This window comes from Suncus etruscus, chromosome X (assembly GCF_024139225.1).
Source record: "Suncus etruscus isolate mSunEtr1 chromosome X, mSunEtr1.pri.cur, whole genome shotgun sequence".
Lineage (NCBI taxonomy): Eukaryota > Metazoa > Chordata > Mammalia > Eulipotyphla > Soricidae > Suncus > Suncus etruscus.
The window spans coordinates 89,369,571-89,385,961 of NC_064868.1; the positions used below are offsets into that span (position 1 = coordinate 89,369,571).

The 16,391-nt window shown below is 40.2% G+C and overlaps 1 protein-coding gene across 1 annotated transcript; it reads left to right on the forward strand.

The window, feature by feature from the left end:
• The first annotated feature begins 557 nt into the window (after positions 1 to 557).
• LOC125999473 (methylmalonyl-CoA epimerase, mitochondrial-like) lies at positions 558 to 1,619 on the forward strand. Its single transcript, XM_049767537.1, has one exon. It carries the CDS (start codon positions 578 to 580, stop codon positions 1,103 to 1,105), a length of 528 nt encoding a protein of 175 aa, XP_049623494.1. The 5' UTR covers positions 558 to 577; the 3' UTR covers positions 1,106 to 1,619.
• The last annotated feature ends 14,772 nt before the right edge of the window (positions 1,620 to 16,391 follow it).

Genomic DNA, 16,391 nt, shown 5'->3' on the forward strand with positions numbered 1-16,391 from the left:
TCCTGCATGCTCGAAGAGTACCAACCAAAAGAGACCCAAGAAAAACCACCCCAAGACACATCCTAGTCACAATGACAAATCCCACAGATAGAGACAGAATTCTGAAAAAAGCAAGATCAAAAGGGGAAATTACATTCAAGCAAGCATCCTTGAAATTTACAGCAGACCTGTCACCAGAAACACTCAATGCCAGAAAGCAGTGGTGGGATATTGTGACAAGACTGAATGAAATGAATGCTTCACCCAGAATACTATACCCAGCAAAACTCACTTTCCGGTTTGACGGAAGAATACATGGTTTCACAGACAAAAAACAGCTCAGAAACTTCACAGACACAAAACCAGTCTTAAGAGAAAAACTGAAAGACCTAATCTAAGACAAGACTACCCAAAAGACACACCAAATTTTGAAATAAAGATGGCGTTAAATCCCAGGACAATTCTTTCTCTCAACGTCAATGGACTAAATGCACCAGTTAAGAGACACAGAGTGGCTAAATGGATCAAAAAACTCAATCCAGGGCGGGAAGGGAAGGGAAGGGAAGGTGCGGCAGCGTGTCGGTGCAGCCGCTGCAAGATGGCGCGTGCGCTGAAGGCCGTGGCGGGCGCGGCAGGCCTCTTTTCCAGGCTGCTGACCCCGATGCCCCCTGGGAGAACCTGGTCCTCACCTCAGTTCTCCCACCAAGTAGCTCCGTCTGTGTGGAAACTCGGCCGCCTTAATCACGTTGCCGTCGCAGTGCCCGACCTGGACAAGGCCAAGGCATTCTACCAGAAGGTTCTGGGCGCAGAGGTCAGCGAGGCCGTCCCCCTCCCTGAACATGGTGTGTCCGTGGTCTTCGTCACGCTGAACAACACAAAGGTGGAGCTGCTGCACCCTTTGGGGAAAAACAGCCCCATCGAAGGGTTTCTAAAGAAAAACCAGCTCGGGGGAATCCACCATGTCTGCATCGAGGTGGATGACATCGGTGCTGCCCTGCGGGACCTGAAAGAGAAGAAGATCCGGATTCTGAGTAAAGAGGCCAAAATCGGGGCCCATGGGAAACCTGTGATCTTCCTGCACCCCAAAGACTGTGGCGGGGTCCTGGTGGAGCTGGAGCAGGCGTGATCCCCGCCCAGATTGTCCTCAGGCCTTGGAGGCCTCAAGTCGTCGTGTTTCCATCACTGACAAGATCAGGATCACAAATTTGGGGCCAGTGAGACTGGCCAGAGGCTCATCCCGCCAGCCTGATGTTACTTGAGGGGTCCCCTACAAACAGAAGCAGGTGCTCTGTGTGACCCCGAACCATGCCTCATTTTCCTCCAACTATGTAGACACTAGTTTCTTTATGGTTTTTGGGTCGTGCCTCGGTGCTTGGGAGCTGGGGGGTACAGGCATTGAACCCAAGGTCTCCTAGATGCATCTCAGGTGCTCCCAGCTCTTGGAGTATCTCTCAAGCCCGAGAAACGAGTTTGGGGTGGTGGTGTTTAGTTGTTTGATGTCAGTGTCAGATCAAGAACAGTCTGAAGAAGGTGGGTGACTAGGGCGAAGACTTTGGGTGACTGTGAAGGAGTGGAAGACACTGGTTCTCTCGTTCTCCGTGGAGTCTGAGAAAACAGACCGAAGAATAAGGACAGGAACTCTGGGAGTTCCACCCACTGCAGAGTGAGTGATTGGGAGGGGGAGAGTGGATCAGGGACCCCGGTGATGGCTCTAGTCCAGGATGTGTGCACCTGTCTCCCACCCATGCAGAGGCACGAAGCTGTACCCCTAGATTCACGCAGCATTGTGATCAATGGAAAGATCCATCGTCTCTTTTCCTGATTCGGGGAAAGCGGCGAAATGACAGCACTGGGAGCTTTATTCAAATCACTCGAAAATACAGTTTCTCACTTAAAAAAAAAAAAACTCAATCCAACCTTCTGCTGCCTACAAGAAACGCACCTGAATAGTCAGAACAAACATAGACTCAAAATAAAAGGCTGGAGAAAAATTATCCAAGCAAACAACACCCATAAAAAAGCTGGAGTGGCCATACTAATATCAGATAATGCAAACTTTATACTCAGGAAGGTTGTAAGGGACAAAGATGGACATTTTATATTAATCAAGGGGTACGTAGAGCAGGAAGAAATAACTCTCCTAAACATATATGCACCGAATGAGGGGCCAGCAAAATATTTAATACAACTGTTGACAAATCTGAAAAATAATATCAACAACAACACAATAATTGTGGGGGACCTTAACACAGCTTTGTCAACACTGGATAGGTCAACCAGACTGAAACCCAACAAGAATATACTAGACCTGAGGAGAGAAATGGAAGAAAGAGGCCTAGTAGATATATATAGGACACTCCATCCCCAGAAACATGGATACACATTCTTCTCCAATGTACATGGGACATTCTCCAGGATAGACTACATGCTGGCACATAAAACATACCTCCATAAGGTCAAGAGGATAGAAATTTTGCAGACTAACTTCGCTGACCACAAGGCTCTGAAATTATTTGTGAACTCCAAAGGAACTAAGAAGAAACACTTTAACACCTGGAAGTTAAACAGCCTCATGCTCAATAACCAGTGGGTCCGAGATGAAATCAAGGAGAAAATCAAAAGGTTCATGGAAACAAATGACAATAAAGACACAAACTATCAGAACTTATGGGACACAGCAAAAGCAGTACTGAGAGGAATATTTATAGCTTTGCAAGCACACATCAGGAAGGAAGAAGGAGCTTACCTGAGTAGCTTAATGACACAGCTAATAGAACTAGAAAATGCTCAACAAAATGACCCAAGAATAGGAAGACAGAAGGGAATAACAAAGCTGACAGCAGAAATCAACGAAGTGGAAACCCAAAAAACAATCCGAAAGATCAACGAAAGCAGAAGTTGGTTCTTTGAAAAAATAAACAAGATTGATAGACCACTGGCAAACCTAACAAAGAAAGAGTGAGAGAGAAACTTGATAACTCGTATCAGGAATGAAAAAGGAGAGATCACTACTGATATGACAGAGATTCAAAGGGTAATCAGAAACTAATTTGAAAAACTCTACGCCACTAAAAATGAGAACCTGGAAGAAATGGATAAATTCTTGGACTCTTATAATCTTCCAAGGTTGAAGGAAGAGGATGTAGCATATCTAAACACCCCCATCACCATTGACGAAATTAAAACAGTAATCAAAAGTCTGCCAAAAAACAAAAGCCCAGGTCCAGATGGATTCACTAATGAATTCTATCAAACTTTCCAAGAGGAACTACTGCCAATCTTGGCAAGACTCTTTCATGAAATTGAACAAAAAGAAACACTTCCAAATAGCTTTTATGAAGCCAACATCACCCTGATACCTAAACCAGACAGAGACGCTACAAAAAAAGAAAATTACAGACCAATATCGCTGATGAATGCAGATGCAAAGATCCTCAACAAAATCCTGGCAAATAGGATTCAATGCCTCGTTAAGAAGATCATCCACTACGATCAAGTAGGTTTCATCCCAGGAATGCAAGGCTGGATTAACATCCGTAAATATATCAACATAATACACAACATCAATAACAAGAAAAATAAAAACCACATGATCATATCAATAGATGCAGAGAAAGCATTTGATAAAGTCCAACACCCATTCTTGATCAAAACTCTCAGCAAGATGGGAATGGAGGGAACCTTTCTCAATATAGTGAAGGCCATCTACCACAAGCCAGTGGCAAATATTATCCTCAATGGAGAAAAAATAAAAGCCTTCCCTCTAAATTCTGGCACAAGACAAGGTTGTCCTCTCTCACCACTCCTATTCAACATAGCACTGGAAGTACTTGCTATAGCGATTAGGCAAGAAAAGGATATCAAGGGAATCCAGATAGGAAAGGAAGAAGTCAAGCTCTCACTGTATGCAGATGACATGATACTCTACTTAGAAAACCCTAAAGACTCTATCAGAAAGCTTCTATAAACAATAGACTCATAGAGCAAGGTGGCAGGCTACAAAATTAACACACAAAAATCAATGGCCTTTCTATACACCAATAGTAATAAGGATGAAATGGACATTAAGAAAACAACCCCATTCACAATAGTGCCACACAAACTCAAATATGTTGGAATCAACTTGACTAAATATGTGAAGGACCTATACAAGGAAAACTATAAAACTCTGCTCCAAGAAATAAGAGAGGACACGCGAAATGGAATCACATACCCTGCCATGGATTGGCAGGATTAACATCATCAAAATGGCAATACTCCCCAAGGCATTATACAGATTTAATGCCATCCCTCTAAAGATACCCATGACATTCTTCAAAGAAGTGGATCAGGCACTTTTGAAATTCACTTGGAACAATAAACACCCTAGAATAGCTAGATCAATCATTGGGAAAAAAGAATATGGGAGGAATTACTTTCCCCAACTTTAAACTGTACTACAAAGCAACAGTGATCAAAACAGCATGGTATTGGCATAAGGACAGGTCCTTAGATCAGTGGAATAGGCTTGAATACTCAGAAAATGTTCCCCAGACATACAGTCACCTAATTTTTGATAAAGGAGCAGAAAATCCTAAATGGAGCAGGGAAAGCCTCTTCAACAAGTGGTGTTGGCACAATTGGATAGCCACTTGCAAAAAATTGAACTTAGACCCCCAGCTAACATCATGTACGAAGGTAAAATCCAAATGGATTAAAGACCTCGATATCAGCCCCAAAACCATAAGATATATAGAACAGCACATAGGCAAAACACTCCAGGACATTACAGGCATCTTCAAGGAGGAAACTGCACTCTCCAAGCAAGTGAAAGCAGAGATTAACAGATGGGAATATATTAAGCTGAGAAGCTTCTGCACCTCAAAGGAAATAGTGCCCAGGATACAAGAGCCACCCACTGAGTGGGAGAAACTATTCACCCAATACCCATCAGATAAGGGGCTAATCTCCAAAATATACAAGGCACTGACAGAACTTTACAAGAAAAAAACATCTAACCCCATCAAAAAATGGGGAGAAGAAATGAACAGACACTTTGACAAAGAAGAAATCCACATGGCCAAAAGACACATGTAAAAATGTTCCACATCACTAATCATCAGGGAGATGCAAATCAAAACAACGATGAGATACCACCTCACACCCCAGAGAATGGCACACATCACAAAGAATGAGAATAAACAGTGTTGGCGGGGATGTGGAGAGAAATGAACTCTTATCCACTGCTGGTGGGAATGCCGTCTAGTTCAACCTTTATGGAAAGCGATATGGAGATTCCTCCAAAAACTGGAAATCGAGCTCCCATACGATCCAGCTATACCACTCCTAGGAATATACCCTAGGAACACAAAAATACAATACAAAAATCCCTTCCTTACACCTATATTCATTGCAGCACTATTTACCATAGCAAGACTCTGGAAACAACCAAGATGCCCTTCAACAGACGAATGGCTAAAGAAACTGTGGTACATATACACAATGGAATATTATGCAGCTGTCAGGAGAGATGAAGTCATGAAATTTTCCTATACATGGATGTACACGGAATCTATTATGCTGAGTGAAATAAGCCAGAGAGAGAGAGAAAAACGCAGAATGGTCTCACTCATCTATGGGTTTTAAGAAAAATGAAAGACACCCTTGTAATAATAATTTTCAGACACAAAAGAGAAAAGAGCTGGAAGTTCCAGCTCACCTCAGGAACCTCACCACAAATAGTGATGAGTTTAGTTAGGGAAATAACTACATTTTGAACTGTCCTAATAACGAGAATGTATGAGGAAAATGGAGAGCCTGTCTAGAGTACAGGCGGGGGTCGTGTGGGGAGGAGGAAGACTTGGGACATTGGTGATGGGAATGTTGCACTGGTGATGGGTGGTGTTCTTTACATGACTGAAACCCAAACACAATCATGTATGTAATTAAGGTGTTTAAATAAATTTAAAAAAACATTAAAATGTTATATAAACACACTGGACTATTCAGTCTTTATAAAGAAGAAAAAACTGTAATATATAAACACATGTGTCAATCTCGAGAATATTACACTAAATGAAAAAGTCAATCACAGGACACAAACTACACAAACCACAACAGTCAAACTTATAGAAGCTAAGAGTTGAGTGCTGAGCTCCAGGGATTGATGAATGGGACAATATAATGTTACCTGGAAGAGGACTTAGATCACATGGAATGAAAAGATTTCAGAGATATGCTGTACAGCATTGCTATTAACATGAACAATACTAAAACACTGTCAATTTTTCTGCTAAAAGGGCATATTTTAAGTGATAATTTGGTTAGATTTTTAACCACAAGTTTTACCACAATTTATATATATACATAATTTATACAATTTATATATATCATATACAAATATATACAATTTCTATATATTTTTAAAATGCCCTGAGGTTTTAGAGGCATCAACAGAAGCTCCAAATTCCTTTAGAGGACTAGTGAATGGCCCTAAAGGATTCTCAACCTCAAATAGTTGGGTGTTCTGGACACTAGAAGTCACTCTAAGAGCAAATTCTACTACCCTGTCACCTTTCACCATTTTCAGCACTTCTTCTGTTATATAGCTCCTCCCTTAAATCCACTTAGAATTATTCAGAAAGGTCATTTGAATCACCCTAGACTTCCAAAGGCACTTCAAGTCCAACATGACCCCAAGATGCTCTGAAGATACGTATTAACAAGAGAGAAGATGGGGACAAAAATGAAGGACAGGGAACTTGACCTTCAATAGTGGGTCTTAAAGGCTGTCAGTACTGCCAAGAAACTACCAAGAATTCCCAGGGAAAAGCTATCTGGAATTGCTAATACTTGCTAAGAATAGGTGGACATTTCAGCATTTCATAGCCAGAACATGTACTTGACTTATCTCATTCAACTGTCATTCATATACTTGCTGAATACTACACACACATTTACATAACATTTGGGTGCTTGATCCTGTACTGGTCTCAGAGAAATTGAAGAGAAAAGAAGCATAAAAGAAGACAATCTATTGGCTCTGGCCCTAAGCCCATATTTTCCAACCTGAAAAACCATTATCTTTGAGAGATTTGGTGTTCATGTAGAGATTTCAGCATGGAAAGTATCAAACCTGGACTGAGTCAATAATATAAGAACTTCTTAGACACTCTATAAAACATTGATCAAAAGCCTTGGAGTAAGACTTCATGGGTTTAAATATCATTTATATCACTTGGGAGGCTTCTTTACTTTGCTAGGCCTGCCTCTCAATCTACTTAATAGGCATAAGCAATAATATTTATCCAAGAATAGTATATCAGAAACAAATATTTTATCACTACAATATGCATGCTACAATTTTCCACATGTCTATATACATTTTTCACATCAGTGAAATGCAAAGTTTTTTGAAATGTAACTGAGTATAGTTTAGCTTTTTGTCATTTAACATTTTCTCTAACAACTGATGCCAGAAAGCACCATCTTTATCAGGTGAAAGTAACATTTATTTCATTCTACAGACTAAAGGATGGTGAGTCTTCTTAATAAGTCCTCATAATACTGAAGCTTTTCCATCATTTCTCTGTGAGATCATAACTTGAATTCAAGGACTGGTGAGGATTAGCCTCAGTCCAACCTTATTTCTCTGTCAAATATACAAAACCCAGCTCCATCCCCAATGACCAGTGACAAGACTCTGAGAGAAATTGAATCTAATGATTGCTTTGTCAGTATTCTAAAAAAGATATCAGATAGGGCTGAAGCAATAGCACAATAGTAGGGCATTTGCCTTGCACGCAGTGGACGCAGGACATGCCTGGGTTAGATCCTGGCACCCCATATGGTCCCCTGACCTGCCAGGAGCAATTTCTGATCACAGAACCAGGAGTAACTTCGAAGTGCCACTGGGTGTGACCCCAAAACAAACAAGCAAACAAAAAACAGAAAAAGAAGGCAATCAGAACTCTTCCAGTATCTGTGTCTTGCTGAAAATCTCTGTCTGCCTAAAGACAGCAACAAGGCCTTATTAGTTCTCCAGTTGTAAGGAAGTTCTCTATTCAGACTTTCAGATGGACCATTCTGAAACCCACGATGAGATTATTCTCTGGATCCATTAATATTCAAGGTAGCCTGAACTTCATGTTTTTACATAGTCAGGGATTATGCCCATTTATTTGCATGAAGAAGTTACAAAAGATCACATACCCCATCAAAATTTAAGGCAATGAAAATCTCTAGCAAGAAAGTGGCTGGCAGGAAGATATGGAGGCCATATCTGGTAAAATAGGTTGGGGAAAACAATGTCTGAACTCTAAATACACTTGTAAGCATAGAGGCCTTTGGTATAAATGACCCATCTCAGGAACCCAGAACACCAGCGAAATGCAGAATTCTAGAACCAACCTTTTGAGTCCCTGAAAGAATAAAGTGGCTCCAGAAATGGAGGACAAAGGCTAAGAAAATAACTCTCAAGAATTAAGCACCAGAAATTCAATGGTTTTCTTCATAAAAAGCCCTATTAACTTCTACTTATGTAAAGAATTTGGAGGCAAAGGCAGTTATGAAAAATATCCATACTTAACCTTCCCCAAAAGTTACTTTGGGCATTTTCATTACAGAAAAAAATAAGCTTGTTTTCCCTCTGGAGCATGCATCTAAATCTACCACTCTCCTTCCCTTCATTTATTTCCCCAATATACTTACTTTACTTCACACACACACAAAGAAAAGTTATTAAGAGAACAATTACTTACAGTAGGCTCAAGATGAAAACTCCCTTTTAGGTATGCAACTTGTAATCGCTTACTCCACAAGCCTAAATATAATTTTCCTTACCTGTGAAATTGACATCCACCACCCAGTTTATTTGGCAAATTAGAGGAGTAGCATGGACTACATTTAATATAGAGCCTGGCACAGAAAAGCAGCTCAATAAACAATCCACTTTATAACTCATGAAATGACCACTGAATCTGGTTGTATAATGTGCTTAATCTTTATCATCTAAATTTGACAAGTCACAAATGGTTCCAGAGTGATTGCAGGAGGTGAAATGTATCCTATAGCTTTAAGCAGTGGCTGGGATGGTATGAAAATTAAATCCCATAAAGCAGATTGTAGCGAGGGCTATTGACATGGTTTGTGAGAGAAAAAAAAAACAGTACTTCAGTGATATTAGGTAAGACCTGAGCTAAAAATGGCCATGACTCAGAATTCAATCAGGCTGGGTGTCAACATTTAGTTATGGATAGGACTTCTAAAGAAGATTTAATCTTTATCAGTATCCTGTAGATAAACATGTGCATCTCCAAGGCCAAAGGAAAGAAGTTCAGGACTCTGTGTGGTGGGATGAGGGATGGGAGGATGGATGGAGGCCAACTAGGAACATCACTTAACCCCAGAAAGAGACCAGTCATTTGCTATACTATCCCCATATTTTCCAGTACACTCAAGTCTATGCATAAGGAATTCTATGCTAATGATGATAAATCCCCACCGCATCAGGCACCGGGCTGACATCTGCTTGAAGAGTTCTAGAAGCTGGTTATACATTTCTTGATCTGCCACCAAGGATGGAGATGTAAAGAAGTCAAATATTCTGGTCTCATGGAATTTGTCGGCAAATAGAAGAGGCATATAAGAAATCTAAGAAATCTATATAATATCAAGTGCAATAAGAACTACAAAGAAAATTTATTTATGGTAAGGGGCCCAAGATTGACATCGCAAATGAGACTGGAGGAGAGGGATCAGTTTTAAGGAGCTGTCAAAGGGAGTATAGCTGAAGAGGTGGCTTTGGAACACCGGCATGAAAGTGGTCATGGAGAGAATCCTATGCAGATACAGGGAGAGAGTTAGTTCTGAGTAAAGGACAAAGCAAGTGCAGAGAAATTTGAAGAATACATGAGTTTGGTGAGACCCCAGAAATGAAATGAAATAGGTTAAAATCGTTTTCCTACCTTTACAAGTCCCTTCCTGAGTTTACTGACTCCTTGTCACCTCCCCATCATCATCAGGGGCTATGCCTTCTCTCCTTTTCTTTGCTCCAACACTGTTAACAAACCTGCTGAATTGAGCTCCCATACGATCGAGCTATACCACTCCTAGAAATATACCCTAGGACAATGGTGGGCAACCTTTTTTTTTCAACTGAGCCAAATCTCGCCAAAACCACGATTAAAATTTATTTTGAGAGTCACATTTTTTTGTTTTTGTTTTTGGGTCGCACCCAGCAGCGCTCAGGGATTACTCCTGGCTCTATGTTCAGAAAACGCCCCTGGCAGGCACAGGGAACCATATTGGGATGCCGGGATTTGAACCACCATCCTTCTGCATGAAAGGGAAACGCCCCACCTCCATGCTATCTCTCTGGCCCCGAGAGCCACATTTTTAAAACCGAAAATACATAAGATGGTACACTGTTTTTAGTTTTAATAAGTTTTTATTGAGAATATTCTGCATGCAAGTATCTGCATAGGTTGGGAGGATACAAATAACACAACTAATAAAACAAAAACTTTAGGACAATATTATTTATCAATAACGTTAAATTCCATAAAATTTGCCTTACAACGTAGAGAAAATTACAATCTGAAAATGACTGACAAAGTCACAAACACTAATGTGAATATTGGCCTTGCATTTTCTTGGATAGTTTGAGTAAGTCAGGTTTATATGTTGTTTTTAATTTTTGGCACGATTCCAGGTTCTCATTGATGAGACAATTTCTCAATTTACTCTTGATAAGATTCATGCTTGAAAATGAATGTTCGCATAAATATGTACACCTGAACAAGGAAAGAACAGCAAACACTAGATTTTTTAGTTGATTATATGAGTCAGGAATACTATTCCAGGTGTTAAAAATCAACATATCTTCCTTCTCCAGGTCTTTCAAAGCAGACCACTTGTGCTGTGAACTAAGTTCACATTGTGTTTCTCCAATCTTTCTAAATTAGCACAAAGGCATTCAAATTTCTAGCGCCACGGTTCTTTGTTTTTTTTTTTTTAACCCAGCAATTGCATTTCAAAGTTGCCAGTGTTGATTTTAAAGGGAGAAAGATTTAATTCCGTTACAGTGGCATCCAGAGGTTTTTTTTAACAAACACCAACGTCACTTTGCTGATTCTGAAATCCTGAAACCTCTTGAGAAAAGCTTCCCTCATATTGAAAAGTGCTGTTTTAAAATAGGTAATGTCAATATCAGAATTATTTTCTTGGCGATGTTTCAACAGGCTTTGAAAGTGAATCAAAGTTTCTCTGTCAAAATCTTGAGCAAAAAACAGATACTTTGTTTTCAAACGAAATAGCTTCTAACATCGAAAAAATTGTGTTTACTTTCCCCTGTAGTTTATGATTAAGCTGATTTAGATGTGAAGTAACATCAACCATAAAATACAGTTTTTTTTTGAAATACAGTTTTTGAATCTACTAATCGTTGGTTAATTGTTGATTCTGGATAGTGAAAACCCTTCTCGAGGAAAATGCTTTGATTTCTGATAATAAGGAATCAAAACCTTTCAAAACGTTTCCTCTTGATAATCAAAATGTGCTGAAAATTTGAAACCCTAAAATATGGAGATGAAACAGGTAAAAGAGAAAAACCTTTTAACAATCTTTAAAAGCAAAAACAGTGTTCCAGAGAAAAGTAGTGATTTCACTGAAAGAAATCTATTGACACTTTAGTGTGTGCTGCAAGAAACATAAAATACACACAAAAACAAAAACAGCACTTTGTTAAAGGCAGATGATATCATATCATAAAAGAATTATGATAGAGTGCCTGAAACATTTTAGAAATAATTTTATTTAAGCATATTTGTTACAAAATTATTCATACTTGCATTTCAATCATAGAATGTCCACCACCCTTCACCAGTGCACTTTCCTTACCACCAATGTCCCTTGTTTCCTTCCCCGTCACCCTACTCTGCCTATGTCAGGGGCAGGCATTTTGCTTTTTTCTCTCTATCTCTCTTTTCCTTTATGACACCGTGGTTTGCAATATTGTTAATTAAAGGGTACCATGCTTGTCACATCCATTTTCAGCATCCAGTTCTTGTCCAGAGTGATAAGTCCCAACTATCAATTTCATAAGGTACCTGTTGCAAGTCAGCCCTTGATGGGGTTGACTGATGGAGGGATGGAGGATGAGGTCTTTTCCCTCCAGCTCGGAGCACACGTCTGTCACCCTGTTGAGCCGGCAGTTCTGAGGTGACACGTGGGTAAAAGGCTAGCAGACAGTCAGGCTTGTGAAAATTCAGCTTTATTCGGAGGACAAGACTGAAGCCAAAAGCCTCAGCATAGTTCCAGCCAAAAAGCTCCTCGCCTTCCACAGACCCTTGCTTTTATCCCCCAGAATCAGGTACCACCCTAGGGTGGGAGCAGAATGCCAGGTCACACCCTAGGGTAGGGCACAATCACTGATCAGGGTAGGGTCAGTAACATAACAATCCTATTGAAATGTTTACATACACAATAGTACCTTATTCTATTCTAACTGAACTCACCACTTTTTATGGCAAGCTTCCTATCATGGGCTAGTCCTCCTGTCCATCATCCCTATTTTCTCTAGATATTATTACCATATTGCCATTTATTATTCTTATATGCCACAAATGATTATTCTGTGTCTACATCTCCTCTTCTGACTCATTTCACTCAGAATAATAATCTGATGTGTTGATGTATATACAGATGATGCATTTATGCATGGCTCAGTATTTTTGTGTAGTCACAGAAACAGAAGTTGCACACCCGTACATTGTATCCACTCATTGTTTGGTAGACTGGAGTAAAAAAACTCCCTGCTGAACTAAACTCTGTGACAGATGACACAGTAAAGATAATTTGTGAAATTCACAATTGTGATCAAATCCAAGCTATTCACCACCCTGGGTGAAAGTATGGATGCCCACTACTAGCATCTTCTCCATAAAGATGTGAAGTGGCTGTTCAGGGGAAGGGTGCTCTCTCTTGTTGGCAAAAGGGAAGTAGTGCAGTTCCTGTGAGAGCAGAACTCTGACTTTGTACAGTCCCAGTTGGACAAGGAATAGGTAGCTAAGCTTGTTTATTTGGCAGACATTGTTCATTTTCTCTATGAACTTAATCTGTCTCTGCAGGGGAATTTCACAAGTAGTTTTTACAGTGAGACATGAGATGGATGTGTTCAAAAAAGAATCTGATTCTGGAATAGCTGTGTCTGAGGTGATATTGAAATGTTTCCACTTTTGCAAAAAATTTCGGATTAGCACTTATATTATGCAGAAAGTCATAATCAATATGAAAAACAGCATTTAAGGGCATTAGCTCACAACTTTAATCATGAGTACTCTGAACATGAAAATCCATGGAAAAGAAAACTCTGGGTTAAGAATACCTTCATGGAAGATGCCCACTCTTGTACAAAATAAAATATCTGTTTTAAGATCACTCCAGGCACTGTATTTCTAAACCCACCAAACCTGGTCTGAAGAAGTAGGGTAGCAGGAAAGAAATAATAAACCAAGCTAGCCAGGAAAGGATGATCATGGAATCCATGGTCTTTTACTTTTTACTCTCTGCCTCAAGCCCAAAAAGCTTCTTTCTTTATTAAAACCAATTCCCAATACCAGGAGGCTTCAGGTCAAGTGAGAGAGACAAAAGTACATATTCAGTGGGCTTTTACATATCAAAGGAAGAGGTTTAAGAAAGGATGACGTTGAGGGAACACCTTTGTTTAGGGTTGATACTGGGTATCATCTTGCACTATTGGAGCCCACCGCCAGAGCTGCACACAGGGCAGAGGCTAGGAGCAGAGTTCTGACTCCTGGAGTGGCCGACACAGAAGAGCCACATTAAAGTGTAAAGAGCCGCATGTGGCTCACGAGCCGTGGCTTGCTGACCACTGCCCTAGGAACACAAAAATACAATACAAAAATCCCTTCCTCACACCAATATTCATTGCAGCACTATTTACAATAGCCAGTCTCTGAAAACAACCATGACACCCTTCAACAGATGAATATCTATGTACCTGTGGTACATATATACAGTAGAATATTATGCAGCCTTCAGGAGAGATGAAGTCAGGGAATTTTCCTATATATGGGTGAATGGAATCTATTATGCTGAGTGAGATAAGTCAGAGGGAGAGAGATAGATGCAGAATAGTTTCACTCATCTATGGGTTTTAAGAAAAATAAAAGACATTTTGCAATAATTCTCAGAGACAAAGAGAGGAGAACTGGAAGGTCCAGCTCATGACAGATGCTCACCACAGAGTGATGAGTGAAGTTAGAGAAATAACTACATTGAGAACTATCATAACAAAGTGAATGAATGAGGGAAGTAGAAAGCCTTTCTAGAGTACAGACGGGGGTGGGGTGGGGTGGGGTGGGGTGGGGAAGAGAGAGATTTGGGACATTGGTGATGGGAATGTTGAACTGGTGAAGGGGGGTGTTCTTTACATGACTGAAACCCAAGTACAATCATATTGTAGTCAAGGTGTTTAAATAAAGATATTAATAAAAAATAAACATGCAGAGCTCTGCCCACCTCACTCTCTTTGTTGGGACATGCCCAGAATGGACTCCTCCTGGCTAATCAGCTCTCATACCTAATATTGTGTTTCCTGATCATTCTGGCTAATTTTTTTTAATTTTTTAATTTTTAATTATGAGAACAAAGATGCAAAGAAAAAGGACAAGGTAAAGTTACAGTGGAAGGACAATCACCCATAACATAATTCTCAGAAGTCCCCTTGCTGATATCTTAACTTTGAAATTTCAGCCAAAGAACATTAAGATAAATAAGACAGAATCCATGTACAATTACTTTGTCCCTCAAGTCCCCAGATTGTAACACATTATAATATTTCTTAACAGCACACAAGGCAATCTAAAGCCATAAAACTTACATAACTTCTTAAACATTACAGGCATAGTATTTTTTTTTTACATTTCCATATACAGGCATATTAGCTTAAGTTAACCTCAAATTTTTGTTTTTTGGTTTTTTGGGCCACACCCGGCATTGCTCAGGGGTTAGTCCTTGCTGTCTGCTCAGAAATAGCTCCTGGCAGGCACGGGGGACCATATGGGACACCGGGATTCGAACCAACCACCTTTGGTTCTGGTTCGGCTGCTTGCAAGGCAAACGCCGCTGTGCTATCTCTCCGGGCCCTAACCTCAAATTTTAAGTGGGTTCTTTTTAAGGATTAGAGTCAAAGGATTAGAGTCAAAAGAGTCAAAGTAAAAATGGTGTTAGAGTGGCAATTGTTTTTTTCATAGCCCACCAAAATATGAGGGACATGGAAAGAAGTAACGTTGGCCTAAATACAAAGAGACCCGAGCCCTGAAGTTTCCTGGCACAAGACCAACTCTAGGCTCCAGGCAAGCTAGATCGTCCAATCCAAGACATTGTCTGTAGTGCCAACACACTTTTATTTTTCACACAGTCTCTGTTGTTGGTATCATGTTTCTGTATTAAAGATCCTGGAATCTGCATATTCTACATTGAAGTCAGGATGTGGAGCGTCCTCTCCTTTCACCTCACAATCAAAGGGCAATGCAGGGAGCCCTGTCCTGTAAGCAGGTCGTTGTTGTTAAGTCTTCTCAGTGTTAAGGGAAGTCTCTTTTGAGCAGGTCGATATCTGAGCAGTGTAGGATCTTCCGTGGTAGAGGATTGCTTCCAGGTGATGTTATAGACCAGCCTGGATGTTTCGTGGATGGCTTCCCTGGTTCAGGGGTGAATGGAAAATGCCCTTTTTTTCTGAGGTCTGTGCCAGGTCGTTATGTCAATGTTCAGGGTGTAAGGTCCCTTTGCACTACAAGATTTGTGTGTTCCAATCTCTATTAGATAGGATCTTATTTGTATGTATAGTATTTTCCCATTTTAATGTGCATTCTGGCTAATTTTATATTAACATCCATAAGCATATGGATCTTTGAGGCATCAGCAGATTCTCCAGTAGAGACTAAAGAACTTAGTTCCTCGAACTGTTGGGAATGCTGCCAACACTTGGCTTTGGCATGAAAGAATGCAGCCTCTAGGGTTTAGTTTGGATCCAATGGCTTGTCAGTAGTGAAACTTAAGGACCTGCCACCCCATGGCAATAGGGTATAATAGTCTATATACCCTCAGCAATCACCAAGGGCATGAATGAAACCTTGGCATAGCTCATGTTACAGCCCAGCTTCTCTCTGCCCAATCTTACTTCCTGTCATTTCACAAAAGGCACATGATTCCTAGAGCACTTTCTGGTGGTGTTCTGGCTAATATAATACTATAACTTTAAATTCCATCTGACATCTGAGGTGAGTCATACTACAAAAGTTGACTATAGTAACCTGAGAATGAAAGCCTGAAGCATCCTAGAGTTGAGCCATGCACCAGACAGCAAGTGATGAAGCCACCTGAATTAAAAATGCACAGGAATAACCTCATCA

Bases quoted from the DNA above. Each gene is read 5' to 3' on its own strand.
- LOC125999473 (XM_049767537.1), top strand. From the start codon at position 578: ATGGCGCGTGCGCTGAAGGCCGTGGCGGGCGCGGCAGGCCTCTTTTCC.